This window comes from Zophobas morio, unplaced genomic scaffold, assembly GCF_036711695.1.
Source record: "Zophobas morio isolate AGI-343-1 ecotype UQ-CSIRO unplaced genomic scaffold, CSIRO_AGI_Zmor_V1 ptg000332l, whole genome shotgun sequence".
NCBI classification, from domain to species: domain Eukaryota; kingdom Metazoa; phylum Arthropoda; class Insecta; order Coleoptera; family Tenebrionidae; genus Zophobas; species Zophobas morio.
The window spans coordinates 130718-144260 of record NW_026972436.1 but is presented as its reverse complement, the minus strand read 5'-3'; the positions used below and the strand labels follow the sequence as shown (position 1 = coordinate 144260).

The 13543-nt window shown below is 38.4% G+C and overlaps 2 protein-coding genes, 1 long non-coding RNA gene and 1 other non-coding gene across 4 annotated transcripts; 1 reads left to right on the top strand and 3 right to left on the bottom strand.

The window, feature by feature from the left end:
- Positions 1-1221: 1221 nt before the first annotated feature.
- Positions 1222-1293, bottom strand: Trnap-agg (transfer RNA proline (anticodon AGG)). The gene has a single exon. It is a non-coding gene; the product is annotated as a tRNA-Pro (tRNA).
- A 2071-nt stretch (positions 1294-3364) lies between these two features.
- Positions 3365-4334, top strand: LOC135120040 (uncharacterized). The gene is made up of 3 exons (XR_010278478.1): positions 3365-3443; positions 3927-3978; positions 4252-4334. It is a non-coding gene; the product is annotated as an uncharacterized LOC135120040 (long non-coding RNA).
- An 800-nt stretch (positions 4335-5134) lies between these two features.
- LOC135120047 (protein flightless-1 homolog) lies at positions 5135-9788 on the bottom strand. Its single transcript, XM_064044406.1, has 28 exons — positions 9702-9788; positions 9232-9623; positions 9071-9180; positions 8915-9010; positions 8686-8859; positions 8469-8630; positions 8255-8347; positions 8088-8195; positions 7956-8033; positions 7810-7892; positions 7706-7748; positions 7614-7653; positions 7401-7537; positions 7265-7321; positions 6999-7205; positions 6831-6941; positions 6725-6771; positions 6634-6673; positions 6479-6567; positions 6331-6426; positions 6201-6275; positions 6044-6143; positions 5943-5989; positions 5821-5884; positions 5627-5760; positions 5506-5569; positions 5371-5450; positions 5135-5316 (listed from the first exon to the last, which is right to left on the bottom strand). Exons 1-28 carry the CDS (start codon positions 9786-9788, stop codon positions 5206-5208), a joined length of 2925 nt encoding a protein of 974 aa, XP_063900476.1. The 3' UTR covers positions 5135-5205.
- On the bottom strand, positions 9745-11843 carry LOC135120043 (protein flightless-1 homolog). Its single transcript, XM_064044403.1, has 11 exons — positions 11821-11843; positions 11658-11754; positions 11534-11605; positions 11357-11436; positions 11137-11291; positions 10861-11024; positions 10653-10800; positions 10369-10538; positions 10026-10305; positions 9883-9973; positions 9745-9825 (listed from the first exon to the last, which is right to left on the bottom strand). The coding sequence occupies exons 4-10, from the start codon at positions 11389-11391 to the stop codon at positions 9927-9929; spliced, it is 999 nt and encodes a 332-aa protein (XP_063900473.1). The 5' UTR covers positions 11392-11436; positions 11534-11605; positions 11658-11754; positions 11821-11843; the 3' UTR covers positions 9745-9825; positions 9883-9926.
- Between the last annotated feature and the right edge of the window lie 1700 nt (positions 11844-13543).

Sequence of the window (13543 nt, the reverse complement as noted above, 5' to 3'; positions counted from 1 at the left end):
AAGTACTTTTATGTTTATTCTTATATAAAGTAAAACTCTTCGAATCGGCTACTGCGTCTGTGACTTCCACGCCCGCTATGTTTGCGGCGGGAAGCCATAAAGAAGTTTCTCTTTTACTTAATTTTTTTTATTGATTATCCTATTAGTCTTTTTTTAGAACTTCTATGCACTAGCACTCCCACCTTCGACCTCTCTGGCTGTTTCTATGGAGGTGGACAGTTTAGAAGATGTTCTTCTAAGTGAGTAAACCTGAACTCTCTACTTCTGCCTTGTTTCTTAAAATTTTAAATATACGCTTATATCTTTTCTGTCAGAGATTAAATAAAAAATTATGTTTCTTTTATATAATATTATTTTTACGACAAATCTGTTATATTTTTGGCAAAAGGAATTTTTTTATGACAGTGATTTTTTTTTACGTTATTCCTGTTATTTCAAGTAAACTTAAATTGATCTCCAACTTTATAATCTACGTAGACTTGTACTTTATTGCAGTTCCCGCAGTAAGCGAATTACCTCTCAACTAAATATTAAAAATTCTGTAATTCCGGATTTAAAAACTAATTGTGTTTACTCCTTTAAGAGTTAGCTATTCTTACATTTCAAATTTGTATGTAAGCTTAAAAAAGGTATAAGGTAGTAGTCCACCAAATATTCCTTTAAAGAAATTATTTTAGAAAAAGTATACTTTTTACTATAGGTTTATCTCTTATTAAAAGGCAACTAAGAGATGTCTTAGGCTCCTTTAAACCTTTGATAGAAATATAAACCGAAACAGGAAAACCATTACTTTTCAGAGTTTTCGTATTGACGAAGGACGAATATGTTATAAATAAAAGAATTAGAACTTTTTTAGAACTTTTGCACTTTCTTAACGCAGCAAAACTATTACGAACAAGCAATTTCACGGGACCAGTGTAAATAAAAATTATAACCTGTATAATATTTATAAGTTGCAACAACTGGAAAACCTTCTTTAAAATATTGTCATAACTAAATAAACCACTATTTTGTCTTGTCCCACTTATTAAAAAAGTTATTACAGCCAACAAGCGCTTACAGGATTAAAATGGCGGTTTATTATCAGGTTTGGAGCATCTAACTGAATGACCTTACCATGGTAAAAAAGGAGATAAGATGGGGAAACGCAAAATGTAGCGGCTGAAGAAAAACTCGTTTTTGACAGATTTAAGAGAAAAAGTTTAAAAAACCTGCCGATCGGGGGGTAACGGGGAATCGAACCCCGGACCACTCGCACCCTAAGCGAGCATTATACCACTAAACCATTACCCCTTACCCAGTGGTGATCTACCTCTAATTAATATTAGTATTAAAAAATCTGTCTCATCAACCATATTCGCAACCTCTTTCTCTAAACGTTGCCTCACTACACTATTGCATCCCATCTTTAATAAATTTTTCTTTGGACGCCCAAATCTCTCTTTTTTATTGTCATTCATAAAAAGAATAATTTAAAAGACTAAATTTTAATATATTTGAGAAATAACTTACGTTGTAGTAATAAAAGTTAGTGCTAGAATTAAAAGGATATATATAATAACACAAGCATAAATCTAATTTGTGCTCTATCACCCTGTTGAGGGCTCGTAAACTTTATGTTTTTTTTTTTTAACCTGACCGAGCAAACCAGAAAATACCATTAATAATAAAAAAATTATGTGTTTAAAATTTGAAATATATAGATAAACATTTTTAATAACTTATTCCGAATTGTCAACTATATGTTCTTTTTACAGCATACAATTTAGACCGAATTTAATTGATACATTTTAATTAATCACGGTGTTTAATTTACTAATTTTTTTGGAGTATATAAATTTTACACAATAAAGAGTACCGCCCCGGCCGTCTGTCTGAAAAACTAAAGGTAGTTCTCTGCCAAGCGTCGACCTCTTATTCGAGTAGCCATGTTGTTGCAGAGCGCCGAAGACAAACTTGCGCTTAATCGACTTCACCGATGCGTTGAAAAAAGCTAATGACCCATTTCATTAATTAGTGGGAGAGCAAACTGCATCGTATATCAGAATCAGGCAGCAGCGACCGATCCTCCTTTAGTAAATTTGTCAAAAGGATCAAAAATTAGGGGCTTTCACCACTCCCCCCGCACCTTCGTGGAGGAAATATAGTGGCCGAGAGTGATGGAGCTTAAGCTACGCTTTTCGCCAATGTTCGTGCTATCCAAAATGTGCCAGCTGCTCACTATACTGCTAATGATGCCTTCCCTCAGCTGAGCTTATCCCCAACCGTTAACAACGAACCTATTGACCTAGTTAATGTTGACGAGGCGCAAGCAGTTGTCGAAGGGCTACCTAAACGAAAAGCGCCTGGTCCCGACGGCATCACTAATAAGATGCTGAAGAAAATGCCATTAATAGGGATGCACTATCTTCACCTCCTTATAAAATCTTCGATGCTCCTGGGCGTCTTTCCGGTTCGATAGAAGACGGCGATCCTTGTGAGACTACCAAAAACACCTAAACCGAAATCAGCATCTAGCAGTTACCGACTCGGCCCATCAGGCCTAGTGTCAGCGACTGGCAAAGTGGGGTGAGACCGTTTTAAAGGATCGTGGACGCTCGGAAAGCTTTACCGAATTTTTTTTTTAGTTTGGATTTCGGCAAGGGCATTTAACGACCCAGCAGCTCCTCTGCTTCACTGAATGGACTACTTGCGCTTTTAACCATAAGAAGTCAACAGGCGCTGTCTTCCTTGACGTTGAAAAAGCATTTGACCAAGTTTGGCGTAGAGGTCTGCTTGCACAAATTGCGCTCGTTGTCCCACTCTCATGGCCTTTAAAACGTGCTGAAATCATATCTGAATGGTCGCGTCTTCAGCGTGCACAAGGAAGATACCCGGTGGCCGCATCGATCTCTGCCAGCAGGGGTCCCCTCAAGGGTTACTTCTCTCCCCTTTTATTTGCAATTTACATGAGCGACGTACCCTTGCCATCCGACCCACACACACGAATCGCCCTCTACGCTGATGATACGGCCGTATATTTCTCATCGAAGTCACCCGCCTCGCTATGCAAGCATCTACAGCGCTATCTTGAGGCCCTTGCCTGTCTGGTGCAGTGATGAAATTGGTACTATAAATGCGAAGAAGAGCAAAGCAAGCTATACTAACTTCAAAGAAACGAGCTCCTTTGTTAGTGGCCTTGTTAACCTTTAATAGCGTGAAGATTCCGTGGTGTTCTCAAGCGAAATACTTGAGTCATCAACAACAAATATTCCTTGTTGCCTCACGTGGGCTTCGTAGTAACGACCGTCAAGGCAGCAACCAAGGCGCCTTGTTCTTTACTTGCGGCAGTGATCAGATTAACTTAGTGAATAGTTTTTTTTATTCGTTAGTATGGATGATTTTCAGTGAACTATTTGAAAAGGCTCTATGGCATTTGCTAATAGAAATGGCACTAATAAAGGGTGTACATAAAAATACGTACCTAGCTTTTTCGTCAAAAGATTGTAAAATAAATTTATTTTTTATTTTGAAAAAAATCGAAAATTATAATAGGATAAAATTTTATTGGGGTTAAGAAAAGAATAAATAGTTTTTTTAAAAAGTCAGTTAAAATATACTCGTAAAATTCACCAACAAAGTATTTATTTACTTATATGGACTTACACCATTAGTATGAGATTATTTTTCTCCTTGCAGTATTTTAATACTTATACTCAGCTAATTTTAATACGGATTTTTTGGCCTACTGACCATTATATACTGCTTACATACATTTTTCAATGTATGTTGTCATATCTTCACTTACTTTTGAACTTATTTTTGAGTAATGTTATCAAGCAAATATTAGGCTCTAAACTATTTTAAGATTCAGTGTTATAAGCATTTCTTTTTTTTCTTAGCTACTTTAAAATCTTTATTGCTAATATCATATTATCTTTTTCAAGACACCTCGGGTTCTCAGTTCGGTCTTGATAACTTTGGACTTAACTTTAACTGGTAATTTTTTTTAAAAAAAAAGTAAAATATTTGTTCTGAGTGTTTTCGCTAAGTAGGACTACTGACGTATTTTTCATACTATCCCACAAACAAATAACTTTTCTTAAGTAGTCCTTAATTTATTTCTAAACCATCGTGAAAGGAGATAAAGTGAGTCTCAGACGTTGTTTACACTACAACAACTCACAGAATTTATTTCCATCGATTGCTATCCAACCCTTCCTGTGTTTCTTTATGCAGTTTAGTTTAAGCTCTGTTTTTAAATTCTAATAGATTATTTGGTACCTTCCTTGGGCTGTTCATGGAATAGAGAGCGTTATTGCTTTTTATTTGGCGAATAAATACAAGTTATCCACCAAGTATTTCTGGGCCTTTCAAACATTTCTTTTTGGCTTTTAATATTTTACGATTCAATATGTATCTTTTCTATTGCAGCTATTTTACTTCTTTCAATAATAAACTAAAAATTTTTATTAACTTTATTGACCCCTTCCACGTACAGGGTATCCTTCGCTTTCCCTACTCTCGGAATACCAAAGAGAAGAAAAAAAAAGCAAAGTTAAATGAAAAATAAGTTTTTAAAATACCTTTATTTTATTTTTGTATGAATGTTAACTAAATTTTAAATAAAAGAGTAGGAATGGTTGCTTATTTTATTAGGCAGAAGTGTTCGGTATATAAACTTTGAATAAGTGCATTAAGGATTAAAGAAAAGCGTTTAAATCTTATAGCAGCTTCCTCCTATGTAGAGCTAGTCAGGTTGGCAATGAAGTAGCTAAGTTAACCATAGTTAGCTCTACTATAGCAAAACGGTATTAACCAAGTACTAGATGCCTTATATAATCGACCCATCCAGAAGGTAAAAGGTAAAGGGGGTTGTGTTCACTATTATCTAGTAATTATGTAATAGATTTATTGGGATCTAACTTGGGATCCCTCAGGATTATCCCAATAAAGCTTAAATTCACAGGAATTAATTACATTTTTAAAAATTTTGAGGGGTGAAGCATCTTTCAAAGCTAGGTCTTAAAAGATTTAAAAAGATCGATTAAAATCTTGTACAGTACCTTTACCTCAATGCCTCTACCAGCTGACCCTTCAAAACTTTTAAGAATTTAAAATTTAATATAAATTTAATAAAAAATAGATAGTCGCACTATTGATTGACAGCAATCCTTTCAAGATCTTAAAGCAATAGAACTTTGGCTCCGCTTATATAAAAGATGGTTATTCATTATAATTCCATGAGAAGAAGTAGCGCGTGAAGGCTTGAGGCTCCGAACCAGAATTCAGCACCTCCAGCTCCAAAGTACTTCTCCTTTTGTCCTTCAAGTATGCCTACGACCAAGTGTGCTGTTAGTAACTCAAAAAGGGCCGACCCAGAAAAGGTACTTTTGCGGCCAAAAGCGCAAGTTTGCGGGTAAACTCGCTACACTGCCTGCCTTTCCATAAATAAAGCCGCAGCTGCGTGTCTACCAAAAGCAGTGGACTTAGCAAGAGAGCTGAAGCAGGAAGGATGGCGCTTACCTAGCAGAAAACAATCCGTGTCGCACAAATCGTCTTGGCAAAAGTCTGTGCTTAACTCGGTGACCTGCAGAAATGAAGGCGATTAGCGAGGAGTGGCGTGTAGCAATTCTCGAAGGCGAACTTTGAATAAACCAGAGGAGGACGAACAGCGGAAGAGACGGCAAAAGTGGTCGTAGCGGTCTCTTTCGTATTCGGGGCGTTTCTCTAGAAGGCAGGACTCGCCAATCCGCCCCCAGAATTCCGGATGCTCGTGGCCTGGACAGTTAAAGCGCTAAGCAAGGGATGGTAGTTGGTCCAATGAAGCCCAATATAAACCCTCGTAGGCAATGCGCACTTTGTACTGCTCGGGGAAGGCATAGAGGAGCTGGTCGTAGGCATCCTCGTGTATGAAAAAGTAAAGGCCGAAAATAAATTCTTTCATTCGGATAATGTTTTACCTGAAACTGGGTCTTTCCCACGTGCTTTCCTATCCACAAGTATATCACTGCGAAAAAAGAATAAACATTATTACGATTTTGAATAATTAAGAGAGTCGTACCGCCTTGAGAGGCCGAAGAGTGATCGCAGTTTTCACGTTGTAGTACAAGAAAGTAACAGTAATTGGAGTTTAGTGAGCGGGACGACAGTTGTACTTCAAGCTAATTGAAAGGCGGAGTATAGATAGACCACGTGTCAATGTAAAAGTCGCGAGTTACCGTTCTCGTATTAATAATATTGGACTGCTGGCCATACTTAAACAATCGAGCCGCTGGAGACTCAGATGGCGCTCCCTACATAAAAAAAAAGCCTCAGGTGCTGTTCTGGCCAGGTGGCTAAAAATATTACCCGTAACAACACCATTCTATACTTAAAATGGCACAAGAAGCGCTCGGGCTCGCGCTGCTGGCGGATACGCACCATCTTATACTCGTTGAACTCGTCCTGAAGGGCAAAATCGGAGACTGTACCACCGCAACCTTGTGGAAGGTGCTACCTCCAAAAGAATGGATGCTGCAAGGTGGAAAGTGAGATCTTCCGCCGACCATCCGTGGCAGTACTGTACAACAGACTTGACGTAGTTCTCTTTCGAGCAGTTAGAAAAAGTATAAATATATTTTTTTAAAAAAAAAGGTGGCGCAAGAGACTTACGTAGTTTCCTTTTTAGCTGAGCCTGTGCTCCCTGGTTCTCCTATGGACCCGTTAGTGCTGTCTCATACCATATAACGCTAGAGAAAGTAACCAAATCCACTTTGGTCATAAACAAGTCTATAAACGTGTTCTTCGCACCTTTTCATTGGTATAAAAAGAAAAATACTTTGAACATAACGTACACCAATTGTGCGAACCCATGCTAAAGGTAAGCCAATCCATGCGAGAGGCCTTCCGACCTTGCCAGACGTAAGCGACCCTTTCGATCTGCTCTTTTTCACAGGAAATTTCCACTACTCTGTAGTCCACTAACCACAGTCAAAGTAATGTATGAAGTTATACAGCACTGAGTACTCCTATTAAACCTAGGAAGATCCGGATCTCTGTTTCGTATAACGGAGCAAACTTGTCGAAAACGGGAACGAACGAGCCATGCATGAGTTTAAACACGTGTTCAAATTTATCAGCGTTGACGCATTCAAAGTTGCAGTCTGCTCGCAGTGCATCGTAGTACTCGTTGTCTTCCCACTTTTTATAGGCAAACAACGCGAGGACGTCATATTCTACATCGTCTAGTAGAAGAACAGATAAAGAAAAACTTACTTTGAGCGTTTTAATGAGAAGCTCTTACACTTTGGAGGCGTGGGCATTGGCCATAACTTCCTCCTTCTCCCTTTACTGGTCGATGCTGTCCTCATGGATTAAGAGAGTACATCAATCAAAAAAAAGTATAAGAAGAAGCGCCAGTCTGAGGCATTTCAGCGCACCCTTTGAGCGGTCCAATGACGAGTCGTCCCAATCGTAAAAAAGAGTCTTAAACAAAAAGGGCTCCGAGTATTGGCGGCAAAGCTTCGAATGGGCGAACTCCGGACGGTTGAAAATGTTGGCAATGATATCCTTAACACTGTTTGCCAGGTGATCGTTAGTAAGAGAGCGAAAGAGAGAAAGAAGTAGAAGGGCCAATAGGAGATACACAGTACTCGCTGCAGAGAAGTTGGGACAGTTTGTCCGCCTTAGAGCCTACAAAAGGAATAATTAACTCGGTTTTGATTGGCGGTAAAAAAGGACTAACCAAGCCATTGGTAGATCATACTACCGGTATCTATGAAGTGGACCTATGTGAGCGCCCTAGACGGAAGCACGTAACAACAGTGTGACGAACTAAGAAGTACGCACGCATTCTTCCTTCAACCAATAGCGGGAGAGTTTATTTAAGCCTATACTTTCCTGGTGCAGCTGGAAGAACCCTCCTTGGAACTCTGAAATGGTGCAAGTCGATTTGTAGCACAGTGCTTCGGCAACGGACTAATAGCTGGGAGCACCTTGGCGGGTCAGCAGCGGAAGTCGGTCGTACTTCTTTATTTCTCCATTACTTTGGCGATGTAGAAAGTAGCGCTTTCCTGTCGCTTTTAAATTTTAGGGCGGAAAAGCACGTGTTTACAAGAATAAACCACCGGAGTGACGCACCGTTTCCCAAGTAACCGGCAAATTGATTTCCAAAGTATAGAATATGATTCGTCCCTGCAGCGCTTTCAAATCGAGTCGAGGCTTGAGATCTGCGTCTAGTGGTGAATGTTTTCCTTAAATTAGGCTTGACATTCCAGCGGCCAGCAAAGACAACCTTTTTCGGGAGGCAAGCATTCTATACACTGCCAGAAGGCGACGTCTTCGCTGCCCTGTAGAATCTCTTTCACAGTAGCCTGGTTGCACTTATCTTTTTGGCCGACCAATCATAACTGAAAACAAGCACCTTCCCCAAATGGTCGTTCTTGTTGATTTGGTCGACGTAAAGCCTCGCTTTGCTTCGCTGAGAAAACGCGGTTTCCCGGCCGTACCTGTCATTGATACGATGAGCAACCGGTTATGCATGCCCCTCCCAAGAGAGAAGACTCCCCATAGATGCTTAAGAGGGCCCTGGTCGAATAGCAAGACGCAGGTCGGGTGGAAGGGGGGATCGTACTCGTCAACTAGAACTGCCTCAATACTACCGCCGCGGTCTAAGTAAAGCGCATGGAAGAGTGGACATGCAAGAATAGTAAGGGTATGAACCACTTTCTAAAAGATACACCCTTAAAGAGGCACATGTCTCTTCCGGCTCTCTTAAGGACGATGCGTACAGGCTGCCCTCCTGGACAGTCTGAGGAAACAGCTTCAGAAACTCTGGAGGTTCATCGCCTTGGACCAATCGGACTATTTTGCCGCCACCAAGATACCCCTTTAGGTTTACTGGACACCAGGCGAAAGTTATTGGACGGCGATATTATTATAAAAGACTGGTAACCCGCGTGGATAGCCACACACGCACGCTTGTCTGCAGACGACTCCTGCCCCAGCCAGTAATACACAGTCCACTGCAGTTTATTTTGGTCGGCAGCCCCTTAATAGTATCAAAACAGAGTAAGCTCTTGTTAATGCGATGGCTCTGAAGTTAACCTACCAAGTGTATCGACAGCTTGTTGGGTGTGAAGGATAACGTAGGCCTCACCGGAGAGAAGACCGCTTTGTAATACTTCGTGCGCAGGAACTGGCTGAAAGTTACTAATCGCCCTAAAATAAAATAAACCACTAAAATTCTCCTGTACAATGAAAACTAAAGACCAGCATTCCACGCCCACGCGCTTTCCAACCTCCTCGGAATAAATCCCCGTGACAACCATCGCTTGGCCTTTGAGGCTCCTTGGCTGTATGCCCACCACAAAGTCCAAGTCAGATGTCCTCATGGGCAGCACCTGCACTAAACCCATCAAACACGCGCTACACACGATGCATAGGTTGCCTAGCCTGAGATGGGGTGGACGCATTCTGCTGCTGCAGACCTCTGAGCAAAGTCTCGTCACACTTCTTGCTATTGACAATCTTGTATAACCCACGAAGGTTACATAATAGCGTGGTTCAGTTAGACGTGTAATAAAGGCCACCGCCCGTCCCGATTTTTCCAACCACTGAAGGGCATCCTTAGCAGAAATTTCACAGACGTATGAGGCTGGAAACTGACCACTCCGAGAGCCGATAGAGCCTTTTAGAGACGTGTATTGGCATTGCAAATATGGATGAAGAATTTAAACGACCTTCCCACGTTTGTGTATCGATGCGTTGGACGTTCCGGATGATTTCGCCCTCCCTGAAGTGGAGTGCATTTGTGCCGTTTCCTCCATCCTCCGCGCTGTAGCCTCGTTGTGCTCGTGCAAATACCTCGAAAGAACGAGTACCGCAGTAAAGTTTTCGTTGGCGGCCTCGTTGATTTTCTACCTCTGCCTTGTGCAGAAATAGAACTTCCTCCCTTTCCTCTTCTATTATCTCATCGTCCTGTTCTCCGATTCGCTCAACTTCATCTTTAGCACTAAACCCGCCAATCAGAGTCGCATAAAGATACAAAAAAAACTTTTATATACCTTGTGAAGTCCACATGATAAAACTCGGCCAAGGTGTCGAGTTGCTTGGGGCGCCTAAAGAATAAGGCGAGAATGCTGGAGTTGAGAAAGTGAAGTGTGCGCAGAGATACGGAGGGATGGTCAGTCCCACATTTCCGAAGGTAGAAAAGACCTCCAGTTCTGTTAGCCAGTAGATGTCAGGAGGTACTCGAGTTAGAAGGTTGAAGCACATGTGCAGTTCCACAAGCTTGGAACAGTGCGTGATTATAAGAGGAAACTCGCAGAAAGTATTGCTGTTAATCTGCAGAAGCTCAAGGCTTTGCTGAGGAAAATTCAAAAAAGAAGCAAATAATATTGGAGTTACGTAAAGACAATGGAGTTCTTTCAGAAAACCGAAAGAAGCAGGAAGCGCTGAAAGTTTGTTATTGCTGATGTAAAAGTTTTCCAGCTTCACGAGACAGCCAATACTTTCGTCGAGCTTTTCAAGTTTATTATGAGACAAATTGAGACTCGTTAATTCGGAAACCGATGAATCTAAAAATTTAAAAATTAATAAGAAAGCCAATTCAGTTTTTTCTTGGTTTTATAGATTTCCTAGTCTAGTTATAAACAAAAATTCTTGCTTAATCGAAAATTAAAGATATAAACCCTTTTTTACTGTAAACGAAGAGATTTTATTTTTGTTAAGCTTCAAATGTTTGAGATTATTAAGTTCGAAAAGTGCTTCAGGGACGCTGCTCAGTGCGTTGTTGGACAAATCAAGGTATGTCAGTTTCGAAAGATTCCTTAATTCGCTCTGATAATAGTGGAGTAGCGTTTGCTTCAACGTAAAGTCAAAGAAGAAAAAAGAATTAACAAGACTAGATTCCGAACGGCCAGTACCAGCGAGATTCAGAGAGACTAGGTTAGTCAGTCCGCAAAGAACGGATCGCAGCCGATCTTTTTCTAAACGTGGATTATTGGCTAGAGACAGGTGGAACAGCTTCCCCTCGAGTCGTCGTATGGCCGCAGGTATGGCAGCTATAAATTAGGGATGAGCAGTCAGCAAGGCATTTTTGATTAGTAAAAAGTTAACAATAAAAAGACTTGACTTAAAGAATAAAGAGACAATCTATAAATTTTGAATAAATACTAATTTCATTGTCGGAGAGATCCAAGTATCGCAATTCCGTTGCAGCATCGAAAAACTCAATGGAAATTGAGGGAATGGAGTTATTTGCAAGGGAAAGCGCTCGCAGTTTCTTTTGATTAACTAAGTCCAGCGGAAATGATTTAAAACCGTTATAGCTATTATTGTTAAATAAAATAATAAAATGTTATATTACTAAAATATACTAAAAACAATCAACAACCTAAAATTTAATTCTGTTAAATGTTCAAAGTACATTTCGGCAGTGCTTTTAGAAAGCTGATTACTTCTTACATTTAAACCCTACAGTTTTTAATAAAAAAAGATAAATTTTACTTTTAAAACTTGCAATAAAAGAAAATTAAGGTTTTTAAACTTTTTATTTAAAAATTATGAAAACCTCTAAAAAGAAAAGTTGACCAGGAGAAGGAAGCCCTGTAAGGCAGTTATTCTTTGCTGATAACCTTTTTAACTAATTAAAGAAAATAAAAAAAATTTATCAAGATAATATTAAAATAATGGACATATTGGCAATGTTTTAGTCCTCTTGGAATTTCAAATAAATCGCAATTATTTAACTTTAACCACGTTAAAATTTTTAGTTCTTCAAACAGAACTTCTCTGTAACGTGTTAGAAAAAAAGGTTTTTAAATATAAGTTATTAACGTTAAGATTCTTAAGAGAAACCTATTATTGTCTAATATTTTTTCTTTTTCTTCGTCTATATTAATAGAAAGACCTCTAGAGATATTGTCAAGATTATGAAAATAGTTGAAAAATTTGTTTTTATAAGCCCGAAAAGATATGTTAGAAAAGTCGACTCCGGCTATGTAGTTGAGTATATTTAATTCTGTCATATTCTTCTTGCAGCGTCAAGTCATAAGGAATAGTAAGTAAAAGGAAAAAAAAACTGAACTTGCTAACACCGGGAAAGTAGTTAGTTTTTTAATATACCAGTTTTTGCAAGGTTAAGGTTTTTGCGTACTAACGATATCCAAATAGGGGTTTATAGGATATATACTATACTTTTACTTCTAACAAATTGACTTTAATGACTAAAAATAATAAAATTCCGTGCATTTTTTAAAACCTACTGCAACGTTGCCCTGTGCAACTTTGCAATAAGAATTTGCAGTATTTGTTAGCTTTTTCGTTACCCTCTAAGTCAAACTAAAGAATTAAAAAATTAAGCCCGAAACACAAACCCTAAAACTTATCTTCAAAAGAAAGACAAGTCTACTTCAATTTAAAAACGTACATAACTCCATTATCACTTCATGCGTGTTTTCATTTTATTTATTAAACTAATGTTTATGTATGATAGTACTGTAACAGCAAAGCAACAAGTATACGACCGCCTAGATAGACAGAATTGTATGCTACTGGAGCAAGACCTACTATCTAAAATGCAATTATTACTACCATTCAGTTTAATTTTATAACAGTTACTTTCATCAAAACAAAAAATTGAGATATAATAACGAAAAAAACCGTTCATACTATTTTTGGTGTATGTGATGGTTAAATTGCAAATTCGTATAGAAGATATGGCATGAGTTGCTCTTAGTATGTTAGTAATGCTCTCGGTTGGATTTCTTTTTCGACCAATTTATATTATACTGATTACTATACTTTAACTTTTTACTTTAAGAAAAGTTCCACGTATACGCTTTGCGCTTTAAACGTACTATTAATTTTTAATTTTTGGAATTAGTTTGATTAATAACTTATATAAATAAATAGTTTTTATCGTAATGTAATATCTTATCCTTCTATTTAATGTGTGATTTATATGACATTTTCTGCAAGAGAAAGATGTATTAAAGTACAGTTTTTGTTTTTTTAAAAAAAAATATTTATTGATTTTAAATTTTGCCTATTTGCAAGACTCTAAGTCCCATTTCTGAGAATCATTTTAAGAACCATACCTTTAAGTATGTAAAAATAAAGACAATAGTAACAGCCATTGCCGACTATTAGTGTATAATATTAATAAAAACATAAGTAATTTATTACTTGTATTGTCTGCAGATTTGCAAGAAAGGTAACTGCTACTCTATTATACCCCTATAGCTCTATTTGACTAACTTTTGCAGCTTTCTAAATATTCTAGCGAACAGGGTAAATAACTTTTAGCTTGAGTAGGACACCTAAGCAGGTACCAACTAAACTAGCAACCGAGTTGGTGCTTGAATATGTCTATTCAGGCCCGAATAAGTGATTTCGATGCCCGTCGCAAAGTAAAATAGGTTTAGCAATATCTGGATCAGTACTGTTAAGCAAGTTAACTTTAAGTGTGTGTAAAATTGCTGTCGTAGTCGAGTTAATTAAGATACTACTATCTTAAAACTAATTCTTAATAGTCTGAGAGCCTTTAGAAGCGAGGAAAGCAGATGTTAGTCATAAAAGT

Coding starts and splice junctions, on each gene's coding strand:
- LOC135120047 (XM_064044406.1), bottom strand. CDS start 9,788: ATGGAGGAAACGGCACAAATGCACTCCACTTCAGGGAGGGCGAAATCA. Junction 8,860..8,914: donor GTGTGTGGCTATCCACGCGG/GTTACCAGTCTT, acceptor CCTGGTGTCCAG/TAAACCTAAAGGGGTATCTT. Junction 8,034..8,087: donor GGAAACGGTGCGTCACTCCG/GTGGTTTATTCT, acceptor TAAAAGCGACAG/GAAAGCGCTACTTTCTACAT.
- LOC135120043 (XM_064044403.1), bottom strand. CDS start 11,391: ATGTACTTTGAACATTTAACAGAATTAAATTTTAG. Junction 10,539..10,652: donor TTCGTTTACAGTAAAAAAGG/GTTTATATCTTT, acceptor TTAAATTTTTAG/ATTCATCGGTTTCCGAATTA. Junction 9,974..10,025: donor TATCATGTGGACTTCACAAG/GTATATAAAAGT, acceptor TGGCGGGTTTAG/TGCTAAAGATGAAGTTGAGC.